This window comes from Phocoena phocoena, chromosome 17 (genome assembly GCF_963924675.1).
Source record: "Phocoena phocoena chromosome 17, mPhoPho1.1, whole genome shotgun sequence".
NCBI lineage: Eukaryota > Metazoa > Chordata > Mammalia > Artiodactyla > Phocoenidae > Phocoena > Phocoena phocoena.
In genome coordinates, this window is record NC_089235.1 from 24,502,213 (window position 1) to 24,526,635 (window position 24,423).

Below are 24,423 nucleotides of genomic sequence, written 5' to 3' on the forward strand. Positions count from 1 at the left end.
TTAAGTTACCCAGTGTTCTAAAGAGCAGAGCCATCTCCTGAAGTTTATTCTGCTTCTCCCTCCCCCCCCACCGACACTCATGGACTGTGCTATCACTTATTCTTTTAGGATTTGTTCTGGAGGGCCTTAGAGTTCCTTTCAATACTTTACATCACAACTTATTCTTAGCACAGGTTTTCAAGTCAAGAGAGATATTTCATTGCATACTTTATGGCCATAAGGCATAGCCTTGGTTTTGAAACTTCTGGGGGAACTCTGAAAATGAAATTTCAAGATGATATGACTATTTATAAAGAGCTTCTCTACCTAGAAATGGTTTTACCCTTTAGAGATCATACCCTGGCAATAAGTAAGACATCATGAATTACAACTTTTGAGCAGTCAGGGGCTCATAAGGGACAAGCCTGCAGCATGCACAATGCTAGGTTTGCAGTGTGACACGGCTGTCGCCAGGTACAAAACAACCCCACAGAGTCAAGATTGTCGGGTCAAACTCATTCATACTAAGCAATGAGACTCACTGGGCGAACCAGTGCTTACAAAGGATGTGAATTCAGAGAGCATGGGGCCTTGCACCTTCCTGATAAACTTCTCCCTAATCCAAGGTTATTCCGCCATGAACTTTTGATCAATGATGTTTGTGCTTATACACATGAAGTCTTCATGGGAGAGACCAGGCTGACTGAAAAATAACGACAACCAACCAATTTACCCCAACCGAGCTACTTTACAATTTCAGAAACATATTACAGAGCAGTCACAAAATCACGCCATGAATGCAAGGAATGGAAAAAAACATGCCCGGGAGCTGGTCCCTACAATTTTCAAGATGCTTCATCCTCCCAATTGCATTCTTTATCATAATGAGTGAAAACAGCAAGATTATTCAATCTGAAAAGTCACAGATGTCACAGCAGTACAGAATAATTGCCTCTTTTTATTTTTCTTTAGCAGTGCAGGAAAAGCTCCTTTTCTGTAGCCCACACTGCATAATAGCACTTCAACCAGGTTCATTTTAAAATGAAAAGTGAACAAGCTTCCCAATGTTGGCCTTATAAAATCTAGAGAGATGATTAAATTCAAACCAGGCTGAGCTCTCAATCTGAGTTATTTCAGCAACTGATTTTTGTAAAATGAAGGGGAAAAAAAAGTCCCAATAGGCAATTTACATTTGCAAGCACCAGGCTGCAGAATTCATCACCTTTTTCTTAAAAAAGTAGCTAAAACTTAATGAAATTATAATACCTTCTCGAGGTTAATTGTTCACAGTCATCCCTAGTCATACCTTGTTCCTCCTTCCATTTTTAGCATGTCAAATATTTCAGTACTTCCCACCACAAACCATTGAAAATGATCATTTATGTTTATTCCACTTATTTCTCCAGTGAGCCGGATGATTTGACCAGGAGCTCCAAGTACCATTTGAAAAGTCAAGTCTTTAAAAACCTTCAGTGTTTTCAACACTTGGTTAGAAAAAAGGTAACAGCTACTCATAATTATCCAGCTTATGTGCTTTATGGTGTCTTTTCAAGATGAGAATACAAATCATTGTACATCAAATCAAAATAGTTAATATACATTTTATCTGGCACTTTCTAGAAATTAGGCATTAAACATAAAATACCTTATAAATTTATATAACAAAAATAAATGTCTATATTTTAATCTCAGATAGATTACCTTAGGGGAGCAGTTCATGTATGAAATCCCGCACGGCTGGTGTGGCAGCGGGGGTCATCAGAAATACACATTCAAGTTCACAGCCCTTGGGAAATGGAAGCCGTGGCTGCCATCCAAACATGTGGTCTGTGTGCCAACATAGAGATTAAGGCTCTCTGTTTTGGAGGAATGAGCTCTGGGCTAAAAGAAGTATGGAAGTACCACGATATTCACTGAAGGCTCTGAAGAGTTTCAAATACTGGGGAAAAAACCATTTTGACTATAAAAATAAAATAAAGCATCTAACAATGACTTCAAGTACTTTGGGAGAGGCTGCTGACATGGACTGCCCGAATCAGAAGGAATGAAGAGCTAAGAAGCTCAAGGGGCATCTCCAGTCCTATCCACTGGCCGGTCCCAGTTCCCAGGGGCAGCTGCTTGAAGAGGACTGGGGAGCGGCAGGGAAGCAGCAACCACAATTTCTTACCATCGAAAAACACCCACATTGAAGGCAAAGGCCAGGCTGGTAGGAGAATATCCTTGGAATGAACCATTATAAATCGGAAGATTTCAAGGGGAAAAAAGCCATTCATTTTACCGTTAGTAGCAGGCAGCAGAAAGGGGAGAGAGGGAGAGAAACCCAGCCCCTGGGAGTGGCAGTGTTTCAGGCAGGTGAGCGGTGGTTTCGGATGAGTGCTTTTCTTCCTTACTGTGTGGCTTTCTTCACAAAGAGGGTGAGACCACTGACAGCTGGGATCCTTCCAGAGGGTGTGGGTACATGAGGGAGGTGTGCTTGGGTGTGCCCGTGCCCTGGCAGTAGGGTGTGTACCTCACCGTTCTCCAAACTGAGAAGCGGTTTCGGCATCTCCAGTCATCTTCCTTTTCCGAAAGCAGCATATGCAGTGTGGCTGACACTGCTTCTTGTGTTCTGCAACAGCACTAGCCCTGCCGGCTGGTCCTATGCTAGCTGGGTTGTCTTCCGGGCTGCTAGAGCCTGGTGATGTCTCGGCATTGCTGCAGGTCCCCGATGCTCTCGTAGTCATTCTCCTTTGGGAAAAGGCCGTGGTGGCTGTTGGTCTCCGGGGCAGCCTTCTCTTCCTCTCTGTTTAGAGTCTGTATTGCTTCGTAATCTGGTTCGGGCTCCTCGCCGCTGGGCCTCCCTGCTGCTGCAAGGGTGCTGACGCTGTTGGGAATTTTCTCCAAGTCTTTAAGAGTAGCATAGAGATCGTTACAGGAAGAGGGCGACCTCGGAGCGGCTCCTTGGATGGAGGTATAGGTGGACTCTGGTGCTTTAAGTGACTGTCCTGATTTGTTCCCCGGCTGTCCTTTTTTATGTACTGATGAATACATTGCCGAGATCTAGAAAACAAAGGGTGAAGTGAATAAACCAGCTTCAAGCTTGATTTCTCCCTCCCCCTTTTTAGTGATAAGCTAGATTTTTAGGACTACGTGTGTGTGTGTGTGTGTGTGTGTGTGTGTGTGTGTGTGTCCCTTTAAGACTTTATTGAGATATTACTGACACACAACACATATAAGTTTAGGGTCGGAATAGGATGATTTGATACACATGTTGTGACATGATTACCACGACAGGGTTAGTTAACAACTCCATTACCGTAATTGCCATTTTTTTGGTGTGTAGTGATAACATTTAAGTGCTATTCTCTTAACAACTTTCAAGTATATAATACAGTATTGTTAATTCTAGTCGCCATGCTGTACATTATATTCCCAGAACTTATTACAGATGGAAGTCTGACCCTTTGACTAACATCTCCCCATTTCCCCCAGTCCCCAGCCTGTGGCAACCACCATTCTACTCTATGTCTATGAGTCTGGCCTTTTTAGATTCCACATATATGTGAGAACATACAGTATTTGTCTTTCTCTGTCTGACTTATTTGACTTAGCATAACGCCCTCCGAGTCCATCTATGTTGATACAAATGGCAGGATTTTCTTCTTCTTTACGGCTGAATACTATTCCATTACGTACGTACGTACGTGTGTGTGTGTGTGTGGTGTGTGTATAAAATTACATTTTCTTTATCCGTTCATCCATTGACGGACACGTGGGTTGCTTCCATGACTTGGCTATCGTGAATAATGCTGCAATGAACATGGGTGTACAGATATCTCTTCAAGACAGTGGTTTCACTTCCTTTGACTATATACCCAGAAATGGGCTCTTCATTATCTGTACTAATCCTGAGTACGTAACTCCAGGACAATTACGTGTGTCATCTACGACTTTGTAAGTAGCATAATTCTATGAAAACCAGGTCCTCTCTGGGTCTCATCAGGGGTTTGAGGAGAGCAGGTGGGGTGGGCAGCTCAAGACCCCCAGGACCTGACTACAGATCAGGTTTTATTTGGTTTCTTTATCAGAATGATATTTCACCTGCAAAAAGGTTTGACTGCTTTACAAAAAAGGGTAAAAAAAAAAAGCATTAGACCAGTGATTCTCAAAAGGGTGCGATTCAAACCAGCAGCAGCAGGATCTGGACAGTTATTGGAAAGGCAAACTCTGGGGCACCACCCGAGAACCACTGAGTCACAAACTCTGGTCGGGGGGGGGTCCCAGATGGGCTGATTCTGATGTCCACTAAAGTGTGAGGACCACTGAACTAGACTGTTTGATCCACTCTTCCTGCACCACAGAGATCTGAAGAGTAGCTCCTGGATTCTGGTTGGTCATATACCTATATCTGTCAGAGTATCATTTTCCACTTTTTTTATTTTACTTCACGGCATACTATTGGTTAAATATACATTTACAGACGGGGCTACATTTTCTTCAGTGGGAAAACTCATTCTTATTTGAAACCAGCCAACTCAGAAATAAAGCTAGGAGACAATCAACTTATAGGATGCTCTTTCCTATGGGAAGAGCAGCCTATTTTCCAAGCACACCTATTCAGTCTCACTAATGTACCTCATGTAGCCACACATATCAGGAGAGATTTCATTTTCTTTGATAGGAAAATGGATGATAGAGTAAATGGACTGATGAGGAGATTTGGGAGGTATTGTTTTATTGTTAGAAATCATGTTTGGAAATAGGTAAGAATATCCTTCATTACCTGTATTTATCTTTGTCACAGCGATTGATTTATTCAAACACCCAGGAAATAAATGAACATACTTCCTGACAGATGCTTGGCTTTGCAAGTACAGGGAGAGATGTCCTGTTCTCACACATCTCACATACTGTGCAGGAAGCTTCCAGCTGGCCTCCAAAGCTTCTTAAGACACGCCTGCCGCATGTTAACTGGTCATTTGCATGAGGACTTTTCACTACAGGCTGATGGCTCAGATTTGCCAGGCCTTGACAAGCCAAAGGTTTTGAGTCAGAGAAATAATCTTTGGGAAACTCTTGCCCTGTTGATCTGACCATTTTCAGGACTGTTAAACTAACATTCTCACCTTAGAGATTTTAGTGAAAGTACTACTCTCAAAATGAAGAATTAGAATTTCTTTCCATTTAGAAAGAATTTTTTAAAAATCCTCTGCTTTTCATAGGGAGGTGCAAACATATGGAACTTTTTATTTATAAGGCGGTCCAAGCCAAAAATGTGGACAGATTATAAAGGGGTAAGTCATGGATGACAGTGATGAAGGGAACCAGCATCCTAGATATTTATTCCTCACCTTCAGGGGTAACATCAGGAGGACAAACACACCTTTACCTGTGAGAGTAATGAGAGTTGACCCCTCACCACCATTTCTGTTTCTCTTCCCTACTTTCTTCCCCATGGTCCCTGCCAACTCTTTGTAAGTACTTGGGTCTTCTTGGGCCTTATAGTCTTTTTTTTGATTATAGGCTCTTTCATTAACTTACAACTTAATATTATCTCTGAGCATGAACCAAACGTGCAGAGGTTGTCATTTGAAATTTGAACCCTTATCAACGTTTCTCAAGTCTTCTAATATTCCTTTTGAATATTTGTCTCCTATGACTATTATTTTTATTTTGTATATAAATAAAAGGTTTCTCTTCAAGCCCCCTTGCTATTTAGCTTTGCAATTTTTCTCTTTAAAATCTTTCATCATTATTATTCGGTCTGTAAATTGTTATTATGTTCTCATAAATTACTCCATTTTCCCCATTTCTCTCCTTTTTATATTCAACCCTTCCCCCATCATTCTGTTAAATTGGGATAATAGTACTTAAAATTCAGGTCTCAGTTTCAGTCTGGACTGTCTAACATTATATTACATGAATATAAAAATAAATGATTTCCATATTTATTTTTTCTAAATCTTCTGCCTAAAATGAATATACAGGAATCACAGTTCCTTATTCTATGTTAAACATTCATCAGTATAACCAGGTCCTATTTTCAAAAACCACAAACAAATATAAGATAAGAAGAAAAGTAACTTAAAATTTTACTGCCTCAATTTATTTTAAAGGATTACTTTCCAGATCTTTTATATTCTATTTTCTTTCCCCCATTGTTTTTTTGGCCGCACGGCTTGTGGGATCTTAGTTCCCTGATCAGGGATTGAACCTGCACCTTCGGCAGTGAAAGCACAGAGTCCTAACCACTGGACCACCAGGGAATTCCCATATTTCTTATACCAAATGGGATGGCTCCGGGACAGTGAAAAACACTGGTGGAGGTAAAGGAGCTGCCACAGGCCCTAGTAGGAGGGTCCTGCCTTAGTCTCATGAGGGGAGGAGGGCCCAGTGGAGATGGAGAGGGGTTGGGGGGTGCTTGAAAGTTACTTTGGAGGTGGAACTGAAGGGACTTGTTCCTGACTGCCTCTGAGGACAGTGAGGAAAATGGGGTGTTAAGGATAACCCAAGGGTTTTGGCTTGTGCAACCAGGTGGATAGATGGCAGGTCCCTTCCATGGAGCAGGAAACATGGAGGGGGTTGGGCAACATCACCTAAGGAAAGCACTTCTGCTCCTTCAACTTTCAATGTGGGATTGTAATCTAGCTTCATATTTTAATACTCAGAGTCCTATATGGGAGGTGATGTACCAGCATATGTACATTACTTTTGTACATGTACAAAATTTACTAAGCTAGGCATTCCAGAAAGAGGCTATATGTAGCTAGATAAATTAAGGTGTTCAGCTCTGAGTCTAGCTTGACATAATAACACAATAAATAGTGGCTTTTACAATTTTAATGCTCACTCAAAGTTTAACCAGTGAATCTTCAGCCCTGGTGCTTGGGAGAATATATCATCCTTTCTTGCTGGTGGCCATGTCTGACTCTACTTCCAAGCTGGATGTGTACTTCCTGAAGTTCCCTGCTCGCAGCCTCCCAAATTCCTAAGCCCTTCTCCCTCGGTCTCCCAGCCTGGAGCAAATTCTCTACACCCACCTGCTCCAATTTCCTGTATTTTCCAACCCACTATTAACTTCCTTCTAAAGGGGACTTTCTGACTGATTAAAACTCCCACACTTATCATTTCTCTCTTCTCATTCCTCTTTTCTCCCCTCCCCTTTCTATTCTTCTCTGCTCCTTCTTCCCTACTGAGTTTTCTTTACTTAGCTGACCTGTTCATCTTGTCCTCTTTCTTGTTTTACCATCTGCCATTCACTCTCTCTGAGCCATTATAAAGCCAACATCCGCAAACCCTGATCTCCAACCATATGCTTAAGAGTGTACTTTAGCTTTCTCAGATGAAGGGTAACATGACAGTGCATTTACTCAAGGAAGGAGGTGCTATTCTCTATTACATGAGCTTTCTGGTTATTTAAAAACTAACAGGGCTTCCCTGGTGGCGCAGTGGTTGAGAGTCCGCCTGCCGATGCAGGGGACACGGGTTCGTGCCCCGGTCCGGGAGGATCCCACATGCCGCGGAGCGGCTGGGCCCGTGAGCCATGGCCGCTGAGCCTGCGCGTCCGGAACCTGTGCTCCGCAAAGGGAGAGGCCACAACAGTGAGAGGCCCGCGTACCGCAGAAAAAAAAATAATAATAAAAACTAACAAAACTCACCTCTTCTTCTGTGAGAGTTGGGTCTTCTTCCCGGGACTTGTATGACAACGAACTAAATCTCTGTTAGAAGAAACATGAACCAAGAGAAAGGAGTTTGAAGTCAATAATCGAACCTTTCTCATGCATATGCTTTGATCCATCTATCTACAAAAATGTTTTCAAATGCTATCTGGAGAAGAAATTATTTTCTACAAAGAAATTATATAAAGCACCAGAGGAATAAACACGTAAAAAGTATGTTTTTGCATACCCAGTAGTATTACACTTAGAGAAACTTCTTCTGATTGTGTATTTGAATCTGTAGGTACAAATAAAATGAACAGTTACGTAGACTACTGTTTCAATTCCTAATTGTCACTGAAGGATTGATCATCAATGAGAGATGGAAAGACTGATGAAGAAAAAAACATGGTTTCTTTATCAAGTGCCGGAATTTTATATTTCTACAGCTTGCCTGAGCCATCAGGAAGATTCTTAAGTCATCTGGAAACTTTTCACAGCTAGTGGAGAACTCAGCTCACATTTTGTCACTTGCTACCTGCCTCATTTCTCAATGATTTTGGTTCCTGCTTCACTGATTCTGTCTCTAACGCACCTCCTGCCTGAATTCTTGCTGACTGCAATGAACAGGGATCCTTCCAAACCTGCCCCAGCTCCCTGACCTCCCTGCCCCGACCCTGTCCTCCCGGCCAACCTCACTGCTCACCCTCCCAGCTACACTTCGGACTTACCCTAAACAGACACCCCACCATCCCATCTCCTTGCAGCCCCCCTTCAGACCAGCACTCCTCGATCAAGCTCACTCCTCCCATAACCCAGTTCCTACAATCCTGCAAAATGTTTTTGTGTGTGTCGCTTCTCCTTGGCGTCCTTCCTTTCTGCCCTGTCAAACTCCACTGCCATACTTTAAATACTCCACTCCCTTCTTGGTCACTGGTGAACTCATCCCTCGAGTGAGTCCTTAATGCTGCTCTGAATCCTTCTATCACCTGGTCCCTGGTCTCCTAGCTCCCTACTGCACGTCTTCCCCTCTCTTCCCAAACTCCCAATACCTCTTCACCCATCCTCATGCTTAGCTGAGGACCTTGAGAAAACTGAAGGAAACAAGAGAAATTTCTATAAACTTTTACCTCCCCCACCTGCCCCCAGTCTCTGCATTCATGTACCTTCCTTCCTGTCAGTTGCCACAGATGAACTTTCCATGCTTCTCCTTAACGATCCTTTCCTTCTGTGCACTAGATTCTGACCCTTCACACTCAGTCGTGGATATAAGCTCCAGCATCTCTCCCATTTCGTCTACATCATCAGCTTTCCCCTCTCTGTGGAGTCATCCCCATTCATGTAAAAACAGGCTAGTTATTCTAAAAACAAAACCAATCCACCCTTCTTCCAGTTCTATTACTCCTTCCTTTATAGGAAAACCTCTTAAGAGAGCTCTCCGAAAAAGTCACTCAAATAATTTGTCTCTTCCTATTCTCTCTCTAAACCCATTTCAGTCCAGTTTCTGCCTCTTCACTTCAGTGAAACTGCTCTTGTCAAGGACACTGAAGTCCACGTGTAACTACCTCTCCTGACCCACCTGCTGCATCTGATGCAGGGGTCACTCCTTCCTCCCTGAAAGTTTGCCCTTGGCTTCTAGGACACTGTACTTTCCTGTTTTTTCTCTCCTGTTTTGCTCTCTTCTGCTGGCTCCTTTTCTTTCCTGGACCTGTGTCCTTGGAACTCTTCTAGTTCCCGTTCACACGTACTCATGCAGTGATCTCATCTGATGTCAGCTTTGAAAACAAATTTCTGCTGCTGACTTCTAAATGTACAAACCCAGCCCAGGACCTTCCTCATAAACCTGCTCCCCCATCCAGCTGTTCTCTGACATCTCTACTTGGATGACCAATATCTATCTCAAAGCAATAGGTCCAGCCCGGAACACCCAAGTTGCCTCCCAAGTCTGCTCTGCCTACAAGTCCTTCCTACTTCAGTTAATGGCAATTCCATCCTTCCAGTGGCTCAGGCCAAACCCCGGACTCAGTGCTTCCTCTTTCTTTCATCCACATCTGGTCTATCAACAAATCTCCTGGCTCTAGTTTAGTGTCTCCCGTTACTCCTGCCCTGATCCGAGCCACCTTGTCTCTCGTCTTGCTTATTAGAATGGCTACCCAACTGGTCTCCTTGCTTCCATTCTTCATAGGTGAATTTCAGCTCCATCAGAGAGATCCTTTCCTAAGCCAGATTAAGCCATTCTTCTGCTCAAGGCTTTCGAGTGACGCCATTTTATTCAGATAATAAGCCGAGGCCATACAGGGTTGGGGCCCTGCTTACCTTTCTCCCTACTTCTCTTAGCATTGCTCTCCCTCTCCAGCCACGCCCACCCCTTCCTCTTTCCTGGAGAGGCCGGGCCTGCTCTGGCCTCAGGACCTTCACACTGGCCATTCCCTCTGCTTCATTTGCTCTGCCCCCCAAAATGTGTACCAACTCACTCTCTCACCTCCTTTAACATTTTGTTCAAATGCCCCTTCACAGCCAGGCGTACCCTGACCACTTTATTCACAATTGTGCTCCCACCCAACTTTCCCAAACCCCCGGATTCTGTTCTAATTTTTTCCTTTAAACTTTAAAGCCTTCTAAGATACCACATACTTTACTTGCATACGTATTTATGTCTCTATCTCCTTACTTAAATGTAAGCTCCATGGGGGCAGAGATTTTTGTTCATTTATATGTTTTGTTCTCTAGTGTATTCCCAGCACCTGTATCATGTGGCTTATAGTAGGTGCTCATTAAAATCTTTTTGCAAATAAATGCGTGAATATTAAACATTTCAAGTTCTCCCAATCACTTAAAATTAGGATGGTTTATATGGAGATGATGGATTATTCATTCCTGTATTACTATAGAAAGGTAATCTGCTTCCCAGATGGATATTTCCAGTTTCTAATGTGACATCTGGAGAATTGCTTACTTAGCAGTGGTTAGACAGTCAACTCTCTTCTCTTTCAAATGTTTGTAAGTAAAGAAGGTTTAACTGCTTTAGGCAGCATAATTGTCACATTAGTTTTATTATCTTTAGTTATACAAAGGGCAAAAAAGTTAGGCTGCATTTTTTGCATTTTACAAATATATTCATAAATACTTTACTGAGGCTCTCAATGGCTCACTTTACGGGTAAAACGAAAAGCTGAAATGCATTCAGAGAACACTACACAGAATGACTCCTTGGTATAAGCTATATAACCCTAGCTGGGCCTCCCCTTTTGATCATGAACGCCACAAGTTTTTCAAGGCTACTACTGACTGACTAGTCCCTACTTGGCCTTCCTACCAAAACTTGAGAAGAGAACCCTACTTTTTTCTCCGCAGAGAATGGAAATTAGATATCAGTTGCCTAAAGAAGGTAGGGCCTAGTTTAAATCCCAAGGAAATGCTGACAGCTGGAGATGTGAATCCCAAGCTATGGTGGCTCAGACATCAGCTTATGAGACACCCACAGAGAAGGCTCAGGGATTGTTAGTACATTTTAGAGCTCTGTTGAATAGTTACACTTAAGAGCTACAGGTTATTATTTAGAAATTGTCACAAAATAAAATCTCTTACTTGATTCATATAAAAGTCTATACATAATCAGATACGCCCAGTGGCACCTGTGAACTGGTCCCCTCTGCCTGTTCTTGTGCTCTGATTTCTGGGACCCGGGGAGCGGGGAGATCACCCCACTGCCTGGGGTGGTAACAAGTGGAAGAGGCTAAGTGGGTGGCAAAGAGTCTCGTCTTTCCAGTTCTTGGTCTTCACAATGAAGAAAATAATACTTGCCCCCATTAGACATGATGCAAAAACTGGAAGATATCCAAGAAAGGTGCCAAGAGAGAAATATTTTGTAAATATGAGCTTTCAGTATTTTATTACTTGGAGGGGGGAACAAAAAGTCAAACACAGCTTCCACTAAAACAGCTTCCACCATTCAATGCACGTGAAGGTGCTAGCACGTATTCCTTAGCACAATGTGCAAGCAAAAGCCCCAGGATCAGCTAGATGCCCAATTGTGACAAAAGCTCTGAAACCAATGTGCCGGAGCCCACCTTGTTGGTTTCACTGGTCCCCTCGGCGGCCCCTTCTTCTCCTGTTTTACTCTCTGCCTCTTCCTGAAGGTTTTCATTTTCATCCAGAAGTTTAATGGGGACAGGGGGTGGCGCCTCCTCTTCTGGATCCCATGGCTTCCCAAGAATACTCTCTGTATTAGCGCTTTGTCGACACTTTTTGTTTCTGTCCACGGAGGCATATTCGGCAAAGTCTGTTTTGCCACTGGCCTGGGGCCCCGGAAGCTCTTTCACAGTGGAAGTTGACTTCGACCTGCTACTGTGGCCTCCAGCTGAGTGGGCAGCGGCCGTCACCTCCTTAATTTCTTTCACAGTTTCATACAAGCAGTCCTCCACCATATTTTCTTGTGAGGCACTGTCCTTGAGCACTTCATACGGCCCCTCCATCCCCAGACCCTGGTCCCCGTCCACGCTTTCTCCATTGAGCATCGTGTCTACTTCACTCTCAGGAGGAATTCTGGGCAACTCCCGGCTCTGATGACATTTTGGCTTCCCTGTGCTGTCCTGGGAGTCCAGCAGATCTGAAGCTGAGGTCTGGACTTCCTCGTAATGCTGCGTGCAGGTCATGGTGCTGTCTTCTGAAAGAACTAAAGCAGTGGGAGTATTAAAAGTGGAGAAAGACAATTTCTGACATAATTATTAGAGTGAATCAGATGATGTCAAGTTAGGTGAAATCAAAGTGCTGGCTTTTTATTTGACTTGAGGCTGTAAATTACAGATGTTTTGACTGTTAGTGGATATTCTTATTTCAATCACAGTGTAAACTAAAGCCATCCATTACATCTTTCCAATACAGTATTTAATAAATTGTCTTGGCTATCAATTTGGGTCACAGTTATACAGTATTTGTTGTTACTCCTGATGGGCTCCTTGTAGGCAGTGTCCAAAGTGACCAGAGGATGAAAGTGACACTGCATAGGGCCAAACTGTGGGAGGCTGGGCTCCAAGGGGGGGGTGTATGTGTGGCAGCCACTCTCCTGGCCCTACTGGCCTCCTCTTGTGTGGAGGGAATACCTGGGAGCCATCCCCCTTCACAGGTCACTTTGTTTGAGAGACAATGGAAAAAATGGGGCAAAAATGTGCCCAAAGCAGTATTCCAAAGGGTCCGCCTACCCTGTGCCTTTTTAAAGCTCTTCCTTCCATCTTACTGGCTCCCGGTGCCGACATTTTTACCTCAAATTAGAAAATTCGTATTTGAAATTCTTAGATTGCTACAGAAATGTTACTGCGTGGAGCCATTCAGCCATCCCTTTATCAAATGTTTTTTGAGCGCCTCCTAGGTGCCAGCGATGGTTGAAGTGCTGGGGATACATCATTCATCAATGAGGTCCAATGAGTCCTGCCCTTTGGGTACCTACACTGCAGTGAGCCAGTTATTAAATTACTGTCTCTCCACTGTATGTTCCTTATATACTATACATTCTTTATATATATATATATATATATATATATATATATGTGTATGTATATAATATATATATTATATAAAGTAAATATATACTTAAACATGTATTTGTACTGGTATACTCATATATATTTACTTTATATAATATATATATTCCTTATATATCGTATATATTCTTTACATCTGTGTGTGGGTTTATAACTTAGTTTTTCTTTTTTGATGTTGGGGGTAGGAGTTTATTTATGTATTTATTTATTTTTGGCTGTGTTGGGTCTTCGTTTGTGTGCGAGGGCTTTCTCTAGTTGTGGCAAGCGGGGTCCACTCTTCATCACCGTGCGCAGGCCTCTCACTATTGTGGCCTCTCTTGTTGCAGAGCACAGGCTCCAGACGCGCAGGCTCAGGAGTTGTGGCTCACGGGCCTAGTTGCTCTGTGGCATGTGGGATCCTCCCAGACCAGGGCTCGAACCCATGTCCCCTGCATTGGCAGGCAGATTCTCAACCACTGTGCCACCAGGGAAGCCCTATAACTTACAGTTTTTAACCCATTTGTTTTAATTGACTAGAGTGGGATTCTCTAAGACCCTGGAGTCCAGAATAGTGTCTAATGCATGGTTGACCCCACTATGTTTTTACATGAAAAACTAAATGAGTGAAAGAAGAAATAAAGTGCTCACCTCTTATCCTGAAAAAAAAAAAAAAAAAGATTACTTCTCTTTAGGAGGACTAGAAATAGTGTCCGTGAAGAGTATCTCGGGAATATGATAATGGAACCCTCGTCGGAAGTTACCATCACTACCCACTGTGTACTAAATACTTGACCATCAGGGAGGGGGTGAACTTTTGCCCTCTGGAATTAGATGTGTGTGTCACGGTGGACAGAGAACAGGCACTGGAGTCTGAAGCCTCCGGTGTCAATCCTGACTGTCCCCCAGTTTCCTTGTCTGTAACTGGAGGTAAGAGGAGGATTTGCTATCCCAGGTGAAAGCGCTCTGTAAACTGGGGAGTGGAAATGTAGCTGTGACTTTGGTGAGCGAGCACATCCTGGGCGTGAAACAGGCAGCATGCAGAGTGGTCCTAAGGGTGTACCCAGGAGTCAGATCGAGGGTTCAAATTACAGATCCTCAGCGCACTGACCATAACATCTTAGGCAAGTGATTAACCTCTCTGTGCCAGACAGAATAATGCCCACCCCCCACTCAGGAACCCACGTCCTCTTCCCTGGATTCTGTGTGTTTCATTCCACGGCAAGGGAGGAATTAAGGATACTGATGAACTATTAGCTGATCTTGAGATGGGGAGGAAAACTGGGGCATCCAGGTGGGCGCGGTGTAATTCTGAGGGTCCTTATCAGTGAAAGATGGAGGCAGGAGAGTCGGAGAGAGACTTGAAGATGGAGGGAAGTCCAGGACCAAGGAATGCAGGAGGCTTCTAGCAGCGGAAGCAGGCAAGGAGCTAGATTCTTCCCTAGAGCCTTGGGGAAGGAGCGCAGCCCCGCTGATACTTTGATTTTAGCCCAGGGAGACCCGGTTCAGACTCTGACCTCCAGAGCTCCAAGTTAATAAGCCTGTGTTCTTCTAAGGCACTAAGTTTGTGGTAATTTGTTGCAGCAGCAATGTTTCAGTTGCCTCATCTGTAAATTGTGAAGAGTAATAATCCGTACCCTACAGGGCAGTCATATTAGTCATGGTAATCTTATAGTTGCTAGCATAAACGGGTTAGCAAAAATGAGTTAGTACAGGGCTTCCCTGGTGGCGCAGTGGTTGAGAGTCCGCCTGCCAATACAGGGGACACGGGTTTGTGCCCCGGTCCGGGAAGATCCCACATACTGCGGAGCGGCTGGGCCCGTGAGCCACGGCCGCTGAGCCTGCGCGTCTGGAGCCTGTGCTCCGCGACGGGAGAGGCCACAACGGTAAGAGGCCCGCGTACCGCAAAAAAAAAAAAAAAAAAATGAGTTAGTATACATACAAATCTTAGAACAATGGCACACAGAAGCCAATTCATAGATATTAACTTTTCATCCAAATGAGATTTTTTTGGCTAAAACTGGTAGTAATACAAAAGGTAAGCAAGAACAAACACATTTCCTAGTTTCTGAGCCACATTTTCTGAAACCCAGCCCTTTCTCAGGTGATGAGGCCTGCATGGATAGCTGGTATTTCTGCAGAACTTACTGTCACCGTTGGTGAGTGCCCCATTCTGTTCGCTGCTGGCAGGCGCGTCTGTGGCCAGGCTGGTAACTGAACGGCTGAACACCTCCTTGTCGGAAGGCTGCAAAAACAAAGGCACCAAAAGGATCAGACTGCGTGGCAGAGGGGAATATCCACGGCTTTCTTATGGGGGGGGGTATTTTTAAAAATTAATTAATTAATTCATTAATTATTTTTGCCAAACCGCACAGCTTGTGGGATCTTAGTTCCCCAACCAGGGATTGAACCCTGGCCCTTGGCAGTGAGAGTGCAGAGTCCTAACCGCTGGACCGCCAGGGAATTCCCTCCATGGTTTCTTCTAAAAATGAAAACAACAACAAAACCCAAATCCACTGCTTAGATTTAAGTTAAGCGAAACGAAATAAAATCGAGTTCCTCAGTTTGCACTAGTCACATTTCAAGGGCTCAGTGGCTACACGTGGACAGTGGTTACCCTATCAGTGCAGTTACAGAACACTTCCATCTTGGTGGAAGGTTCTATTGGACAGGGCCGTCCTGGGAATCTTCCGAGGCCGCCATCCACAGAGCTTCCCATCTGGTAATCACAAATAGGCTATGGTAGGTTGTGGGGTCTCAGGTCCCTTATCTCAAGGTGAGGGGGATCAGAAGCCCCAGGGCTGATCGGAATCAGCTCCAGCAGAGAGAGGCCTCATCCTTCTACCAGGGTGCCGGAAACGTTACCCTTTTTAAGGGTGTGTCATGCCGAGGAAAACATCACCTTTGTCATCTGAAGGGAAGGGACTTAAATCTGATCAAAGATAATGTCACTGATGTCTGAGACTCATAAATCAGCCAAGTCTCTGCTTCAAGGTTCACCGAAACCATCGTATGCTAAAAAGTAGGTTTGCAAACCTTTCTTATTCTCACAAACAAATTCAGGACGCCTGGAGGGAAGAATGGCATTGATTGTTTTCTACTGGGCTAGCCTGGGGGGACAGTACATGGCATGACACGCCAGGCTGAGCTACAGCTATGACTAGCCTGAAGGTAAGGTGGTAGCTCACATATTTCTTGAAATATGCAGCTGGTCCCACGTAGCAGCTGAATCACTGCTGATATGATCTGTTCCCCCTTCCCACTCATGGAATGCACGGCCTGCGGGACCCAGGAGGCCACACTGGACCATGTTCCAGGAGTCCACCTGGGAAGTTCTGATGTAAACAGCACCACAGCCTTGGCTAGCTGGCTTCACAAATTCTTTGACTTGGGAACCAAGTAATAATAACAGAGAGCAAATAGCTCATGCTGCGTCATGATCCAAACAGGTACCGGGAGTCAGCTATTTCAATCCCATGCAGCCCGTGAGATGGGTCGTTGTGTTAGGGTGCAGGGCGGCTGCAGACACAGGTGCCCATTCACAGAAATGACGTCACCCCTGGGCAGGAGTCAGCTGTGGGGGGAGGATGGCTCCCAGGTGGGCCCATAACAGCACCATCAATCCGTCACAGCTGAATTATCATACTCTAGGCTCTCACCACCATTTCTTCTCTTAGCTTCTACGAGAAAACGCCTGCTGGAGCTCCAAGCACAGAAGCCAGGAGGGAGCCTCTCTCTCACTGCAGCTTCAGATGCAGCCATGGGACACCACCGCCCCCCAACCCCGGCCCTTTTCACCTTAGAATTTAAAGGCAGCTCCTCTGGGGCTGTGGAGCAATCGGTGTGTGTCGGGGTGTGTGTCAGAGCCGGGATCAGGGGTGGGGAAGGCTGGCTGACTACAAGGACTTCTCAGGCCTGGGATGGAGACTCTGCAAGTTGTACAAAATTGAGAAGCTAGGACAGAAGCTTGTAAAGAGAGCCATGTGATGTGTGTGTGCAAACGTGCACTCCCTTGCTCACACATTCATATGAGAGAGGCTATGGGGGGCTATTAATGAAGGACACTGCACACGGAGAGTCAGATCTTCCTTTTATCCACCCGCCACTCTCTTCCCGTCTCACCCAGGGCTGCTGCTGGGAGTTAGCAGAAGAGCAGGAACCAAAGGTCTAGAGCAGAGGTTCTCACACCTGAGCAAATATCAGGATGACCCGAGGGCTTGCTCCCAGCCTCCCCCCACCCCCCCGGAGTCTTCTAACAAATGGAGATGGAAGCCTCTCCCCCAGCCCCGTGTCTCCTGCCAACGGGCACCAAGGAGAGTGGCAAAGGGAAGAAAGCTGGGGCCTGGGACCTGCACGTGGGAGAAGCCACAGTGGAGGCACCACCTCCTCTCCCACCCACCCTCTGGGTGCCTGCACAGCGGCAATCCAACAGAGGCGCTGGGGGCAGGTGAGAAGTGGGGATATAGACAACCAGAGACTGCAGTGAGGGTGACAACGGGGGTAAAAAGGAGGGGGGTGATGAGAAACCCGGAAAGCAGTGGAGGGTGTGTGTGTGTGAGCCGCCTGCATACGGAGATGAAAGGAAGGAACTCCCCAGGGGCTCCCAGGAGAGGAGGGCTGACCACTTCGCTGCATGGCCTGGAAGAATCCCTCAATCATAGGGCAGGGTGCCCGGGACGCCTCCTGGGTGAGCTTGGAACCTGGCTGCTGGCTGAGTATTTCATACCAGACCTCACATGACATACTTCACTCACCCATCTTTCCTTTTTGCCCCTTCTTCCTCCAACCAGTTTATGCCTGATCTTGAGAAATTACGTCTGGGACAGGAAGCATCTTCACCATTTCAGCCTTGCGCATATGAGGGCGGCCCCATCCCCAGCTGCTGCAATTGCTCAGCCAGTTAAAGGCATGGGCCTGAGGGGAGAGAATGACGTGGGACCAGGACGCCCAGGCTGCTCCCTATCTGGGTGAATCCAAGAGGCCCGCGGGGCTCGATCAGGACCCTTTAGGACACAGAGCAAGAAAACCCAGCAAGGCCAGGCCACATCTGGGATGCTGCGGGTCCCAGGCTCCAGTAAGCTTAATGATCAGCTGTTACAGGTTGAATTTTATCATCTCCAAATTCCTATATTGAAGTCCGAACCCTCAGTACCTTAGACTTGACCTCATTTGGAAACAGGATCGTTGCAGATGAAACAGGTTAAGATAAGGTCGTATGAGAAGCCTTAAAAAAGGGTAACTCGGACAGAGACAGACACACATAGAGGGAAGACGGTGTAAAGAGTCACAGGGAGAACACAATGTAAGGGCAGAGATCTTCAAACCAAGCATCACTAAAGGCTGCCAACTGACCACGGGAAGCTAGGAGAGCGGCCTGTAACAGATGCGCTCTCACAGCTCTCGGAAGGAACCAGCCCTGCTGCCACCTTGATCTCGAATTTCTAGCCTCTAGAACTGTGACATGATAAATTTATTAAGCCACTCAGTTTATGGTCCTTTGTTATGACAGTTCTAGCCAACTAATACACCGGCTGGAGCCTAGCAGAGGCAAAACAGAAACGTCCCTGCAGTAGGTTGGAACTATCTGAGGATCCTTCCAGCAGTGGCACAATTGCATCCGTTTCAGAAGCTCTCCCAACAACCTGGCTAATTGCACAGGCCTCTAGCCACGGTGAATATAAACCTGCAGCAAGAGGACACGGCCCAGGCAGCCAGTTAACTCTGGCTGAATTGCTTCCCTGGGCTTCCTTCAGGTTGTAAGCTTGTAGGGACCTGCTTTAGATAAGCGGCTGATGCTTTAAAGCTCGTGCACGCATACTCACCACGTTCATCAGGTTCTCATGGTCTCCGCCGTGCTGTCTCGGCTTCTTTTCTCTGAAACAGAAAAGGAAACATGGCTGTAACATCCAACGTGCCATCTAAAATCAAACATACACTCCCCTTTCCTTTTCAAACTTTGATCAACATTTAAATAATCTCTCTTTTAAAAACCGGGTTTATTTTGCCAAGGAAGCAGAAGCCGGACAAGTCACTCTACCCCTCCTCTGCAGGCAGCAGGGTCCGAGGGAATCAAGTCCCAGCAAGGGGCTGGTCACCTCTCTGGACGTCCTCTTCCTCCAGGAGTAGAAAATACAAGTGAACAAGAGGACTGGGGCAGTTTCCTGAGTAGAAACTGTTTATATCTAGAATACTGGAATGAGTTTTTTGGTTTTGTTTTTTGTAAGGAAATCAACAATTCTCATCTCTTCATCTTTCTTAATTCAGTCCTTGCAAAGTCACACACTGCCATGGGATTGAGAAAATAAAGAAAATACAACTTTTGGCTTGTCGGGGGAGGTTACATGCCCTCAGGATGAGTCATATGTACTTGCAGTCTACGGAAAAGTCCATCCAGTAAAAATAGAATTTATTTTTACTCGGGACAGGCTAAAGAAAGCCATCAGTACTAGAGGCTACCTTTCCCATAGATGTATAAGGAAACAGTGACACCTAGTGGGGGCATAAATAATTGCAAGGCAGGTCCTCCCAGGCCCAGGGGAACAAACACTCCTCTAGCTTTGCTTCTATTTCTTCATCTTTCTGGCCAGTTAGTCTCTCTCCCAGCCCTGGAGTCCTGGATCCAAACCGGGCAGGGATTTGGAGGCTACTTGTGTTCAGGGAGTCTGGATTTTCCCCTCCTGACAGACTTTAGGGCACAAAGCCACATCCAGACTTTTAAATGACACTTGTCCAGTCTCTTCCAAGGTTATTGAGAAGAGTTTGAAAGAGGGCTAGCTGTCAGCTGGTCTGCACTGGCTCCCGGCAGCAGCCCTCACCAGAGAGCTGCATATGTGGTAATGTCTGAACACCTGGAAAATCACTCCTGGTTAGAAAGGACTTTGCTTCTCTCCAAGCAAAGATCTCGTTTTCTTCTTGGTGGAGGGGTTACACATTTTATTGTATATGAGGGAGACAAAGAGGGAGGAAGGGGGGAGGGGAAAAGGAAAGAGAAAGAGAGAGAGAGAGAGAGAGAGAGAGAGAGAGAAGTATAATTCTAAAATAAGACAAGATGGTTATTTCATACACAGAATGTTTCTCCTGTAGAAAAAAATGAAACTGCAGTTCTAGATAACAAATCCTTAATAAAATGACCCCCTGAAAGCTACAGAGCAGCAAAAATTCTCAGTAACTCTCAAATGGCAACAAAAAGAGTATCTTTAACGTACATGATACTTAGATTTCCAAATGTCCACAGATGGAAAAAGAAAATACACATTTGGACAAGGGTGTGCTCATAAGAATAGCAAAAATTTCCTTCTGGGAATTTCATACATAAGGGGTCTTCCAGTTGCTCCCCAGGAGAATCAGATGTGGCTTTTCACTGAACTAATAAAAAGGGTTCTGGGCTCCTTTGCGGCAGAGAAGTCAGTTCATCTAACATACGAGTTTCTGGGAACGTCTATGCAGTGAGATGCCATTCATCACAGGCTTTTTATATAGAAAGTCTTCTGGGTCCAGGGAACATGTTATTTTAAGGCTCTAGTAGACATGCACTGCTCTCACCTGTCACAACTGGAGCACAGAAAGATGAGGAAGGTGATGAGGAAGAAGGTGGCCACAGCTGCCAGGCTTCCCCACAGGGTGATCTGCATTTGTCCCCCACTCAGCAAGCTTCCCTCGGGTCCCATGGTGGGTGGGAAGTGGCACAGGCTGCTGGATTTGGTCAGTCCTTCCAAGGTGGCGACATGGGGGCAGAGGGCTGCGTCCTCCTGCAGAGAGAACAACCGTGTGTTTTGACAACTTCTCGCGTGAAATGCCAGAATCTGGGAGTAAGTTCCTGGTGGTGCGTGGGGTGAAGGGGGCGTTTGAGCAGAGCAGGGAGGTGTGTGCAGAATTCACTGGACTCGACTTGGAACTCCCTCTGGGCAAGTTCCCCTCTGTGGTCCAGGTCTTTGTTTTCTCACCCAAAACACAAAGCAGGAGCCTGCAGTGCCTAGCGCAGTGTTTGAGGCAACGGATGTCTTGTTATTTGCATATGTTTGGGGATAGATTCTTAATGTCTTCAAGTAAATTTAAGACTCCAAGTACTCCACAGCAAATGAATAAATGCTTATTTGGTTTCCCTTGTTCTTTTTTTTTTTTTTTTTTGCCAGAACAGTGTAAAGCATTTATTACAGCTTTCACGAAAATGCAGTTTGCATCTTTCCCACCTGAATCCCCAACTCCCCAAACCTGCTTCTCTTCGAGAAGGTTTAAGGTCAATACAATTAACGAAATGGATTGTCTTTACATTCACCTTCATAAACAGTTAACTGTTCTGAGTATGTGACTTTATATTCAGGGCTGGCTTTCACTAAACTTTGTAAGCACTCAATAAGTCCAGTTTCAAAGGGATGGCTGAAAGTCTACGCTAAGAATGCATCACCGGCAGCAAATAAGACCTATTTATAAACAACTACAAATTGAGTATAAAAGCTGGGACGTATTAGTACCCTGCATGTGCCTGGGACTCGAGTGCTTTCCTCATTTGACCACTGCCACCAGTCTGTGAAGAAGGCACGGGTAGTCCCCATTTTTCAGAGACACTAAGTTCCCCGACGGTGTCACCGCGCTCAGTGGCAGCGGACGATATGAGACCAGCCAGCTCTGACTCCAGCGCCAGTGGTCTCAGCCCCTAGAGGGCGCTCCTTCTCACTGGGGGCTACCGCTTCCCGGTCCAGCTACAGGGCTTCTAAATGAAAATGGCCAATGAGTTCTGTGAAATATTTTAAGACTTTTAGATTTTGAAAAACAGAGTGCTATATCAAATTAACGATGATCTCTCGGCAGAGATGCCTTGTTTAAAGAACATTTGCTTTGCTCAATTCTAGAACATTCTCACTTAAACAGCCTTTAACTTCATCTCAAGATTCATGAATAAAGTCAGCAAATAAATATTTTTGTCATGATAATTCATCAAAACTCAAAACTTTTTTTTCTTGAAAAAGACGGTTGATGTTTGCATTTCCATTTGCTTCCGTAACAGACCTGGGACTCTATGTAGCCATCACTGAGCATCTACATCAAGTCAGCACCTGGGGAGCTTAATGGAGTCACTGTGGTTCAACGAGACCAGATTTTCTCCAGGTGAAACATTTCACATTTATTTCAATATTTAAAGGTGACAAATAATAAAAAGCTGGAGAAAAAGAAATTTTATCTACAAGCATGCAGAGAGATTTCTAGATGAAGTCGATTGCTTTCTATATGGCCTTGAACCAACATGAACACTTCTTAATGCTCTATAAATAAATAAATGACAACTTCCTGGGTAATACAGAACTTCTTTCTTCCTGTGTTGGTTATATATTATACCTATAAACACTACATGCATACAGGAATGGATGGTCAAATTGCCCTTGCCTGTTTGCCCCTGGACAGCTATAACTGAGTGAAAATCACCAGCACTTCTCTTCTGATTTGTTGAAACAATGAATAATTCACTTTTAAACTTAGACTACAAACTGGCGCCACACGTTATTAAAATACATTCAAGCGCACGAATGACGGGGACCTCTGAATATATATGAAATAAATTTTTACATCCAGATCCAGGTTCATGCATAACACATTTCAGGAGGTACAAACAAAAGATATCTGTTGTGCAGGCGTTTGTGTGTTCCTTCTTTCCTTTGCTCATTCATTCGTACAATGATTTAATCAATGTCTCTTTATAAAGTTCCCGGTTCTTAGAAAATAGTTTGCTGAGTGAATTATTCAAAAGGCACATATCTATCCAGCAGGACCCTCTCTCCATCTCTGGTACACGTTTCTCTTTTCTCTTTCTCTCTTTCTCAACACGGGGAGGCGATAGAATATAATGAATTATGTGGTGCTCCAGCTAGCAGAACAGTGTGGGGAGAAAAAGGGCGAAAGTCGATTATTACCAGCTACTGAATAAAGGATGTAACTCAGAGAAAATGTGTCAAAACTCCTGGATCACTCCCCTTCAACCAGAATTTGCAGAAAAGCTACTGACAGAAATGCTTTTTTACAAAAGTTCTCATCGTGGACAAAAAAAAAAAAATCTCACAGTGAAAAGCAAGATCATCATCTGGTACTGTTTGTGAGTCAGGTTATCAATACATTGTACCCCTAAGGATAAGGGCTCCAGTTGCGTGGGCAGCTTCCACCTCTCAGAAACCTCTATGTGCAACTCGACCAGGAGCCACACAGGTCACAGCTGTGGTGGCAGTACAGCAGGAACACCTACCCTTGCAGGGGCCAGGGGTCTACACACACGTGACCTCCCTCCCAGTGAGATTGTTCCAGATTTAGAGAAGGTCTGCACCACTGGTACTCTCCTCTCCTGGTCTCTTTCTCTTTTTGGTCCCCTGTTCCCATAATTCTCCGGCCCATTTCTTCTCTGGTCATCTCCTTCTTAAATTTTAGTGGCTCATTTACTATTGAGACATGGCTGCCTCCCCCCACCAACCCAGTGTGTGTAGACGGACTGTCCCAACCATGTGTGTAGACAGACTAGCCCTCCCGTGTGTGTTTTGATGAACTGGCCCCCCAGTGTGTGTAAACGGCCTACTTCCCCTTCTTTCCCCACCGTGTGTGTAGATAGACTATCCCCTTCCCCCGCCCCATTTGTGTAGATGGACGACTCCCTCCCTCCACCACATATGTAGATTACCCCCTCGCCGTGTGTAGACGGACTGCCCCTCCCCCATGTGTGTAGAGAAGAGCTAACACCCGTAACGGATGTACGCGTTATGACTTCCACATTCCTCCCGCTTGGTGGAGATGAGAGTGGAAGTCCTGTGTGGATGGTCCAGGGCTTTCCAAGAAGTGGAATGGACTTTCCACCCAAGGCTGGACCCTCCTGCACTGGTTTCACTGAACTTAAATGCAGTGTTCAGGGTTCTTTCGTGGAGTTCATTTTGAGCAGGGCGGGGCATCGGTGTCCTTCCCTGAGACTCAAGGCTTCTCTCAGGATTAGCGACAGAGAGAGAGAATGAGGACAGCGAGGCACAGGGTCCGGGAAGTAAGAAGTCACCCTGAAAAAGAAGGGCCCCCGAAGGAGCGAGGGTTTTCTATATCATACACTGTGCGCCTTTACCAACCAGGTCCACGTGGAAAAGATGGAAATCCAAGGCTGTGGAGTCCCTGATGTTGTTACCGGCCTTGGGGACCAGCTAATTTTCCGCTAATTCCTATATCAAGTAAGATGTTTCCTGAGCATCCAGCATCAACCCACACCAGCAGAAATACATGAACAATTTGGGGCGATCTCTCACGATTTTTTCAAGGATATTTAAGCCTATTTC

The 24,423-nt window shown here is 45.1% G+C and overlaps 1 protein-coding gene across 1 annotated transcript; it reads right to left on the reverse strand.

The window, feature by feature from the left end:
- Positions 1–2,646: 2,646 nt before the first annotated feature.
- Positions 2,647–20,799, reverse strand: PAG1 (phosphoprotein membrane anchor with glycosphingolipid microdomains 1). The gene is made up of 6 exons (XM_065895674.1): positions 20,675–20,799; positions 18,955–19,006; positions 15,281–15,377; positions 11,687–12,291; positions 7,617–7,676; positions 2,647–3,018 (listed from the first exon to the last, which is right to left on the reverse strand). Exons 1-6 carry the CDS (start codon positions 20,797–20,799, stop codon positions 2,647–2,649), a joined length of 1,311 nt encoding a protein of 436 aa, XP_065751746.1.
- Positions 20,800–24,423: the final 3,624 nt, after the last annotated feature.

Coding starts and splice junctions, on each gene's coding strand:
- PAG1 (XM_065895674.1), bottom strand. CDS start 20,799: ATGGGACCCGAGGGAAGCTTGCTGAGTGGGGGACAAATGCAGATCACC. Junction 19,007..20,674: donor CTGTGCTCCAGTTGTGACAG/GTGAGAGCAGTG, acceptor TTTCTGTTTCAG/AGAAAAGAAGCCGAGACAGC. Junction 15,378..18,954: donor ATGAGAACCTGATGAACGTG/GTGAGTATGCGT, acceptor TTGTTTTTGCAG/CCTTCCGACAAGGAGGTGTT.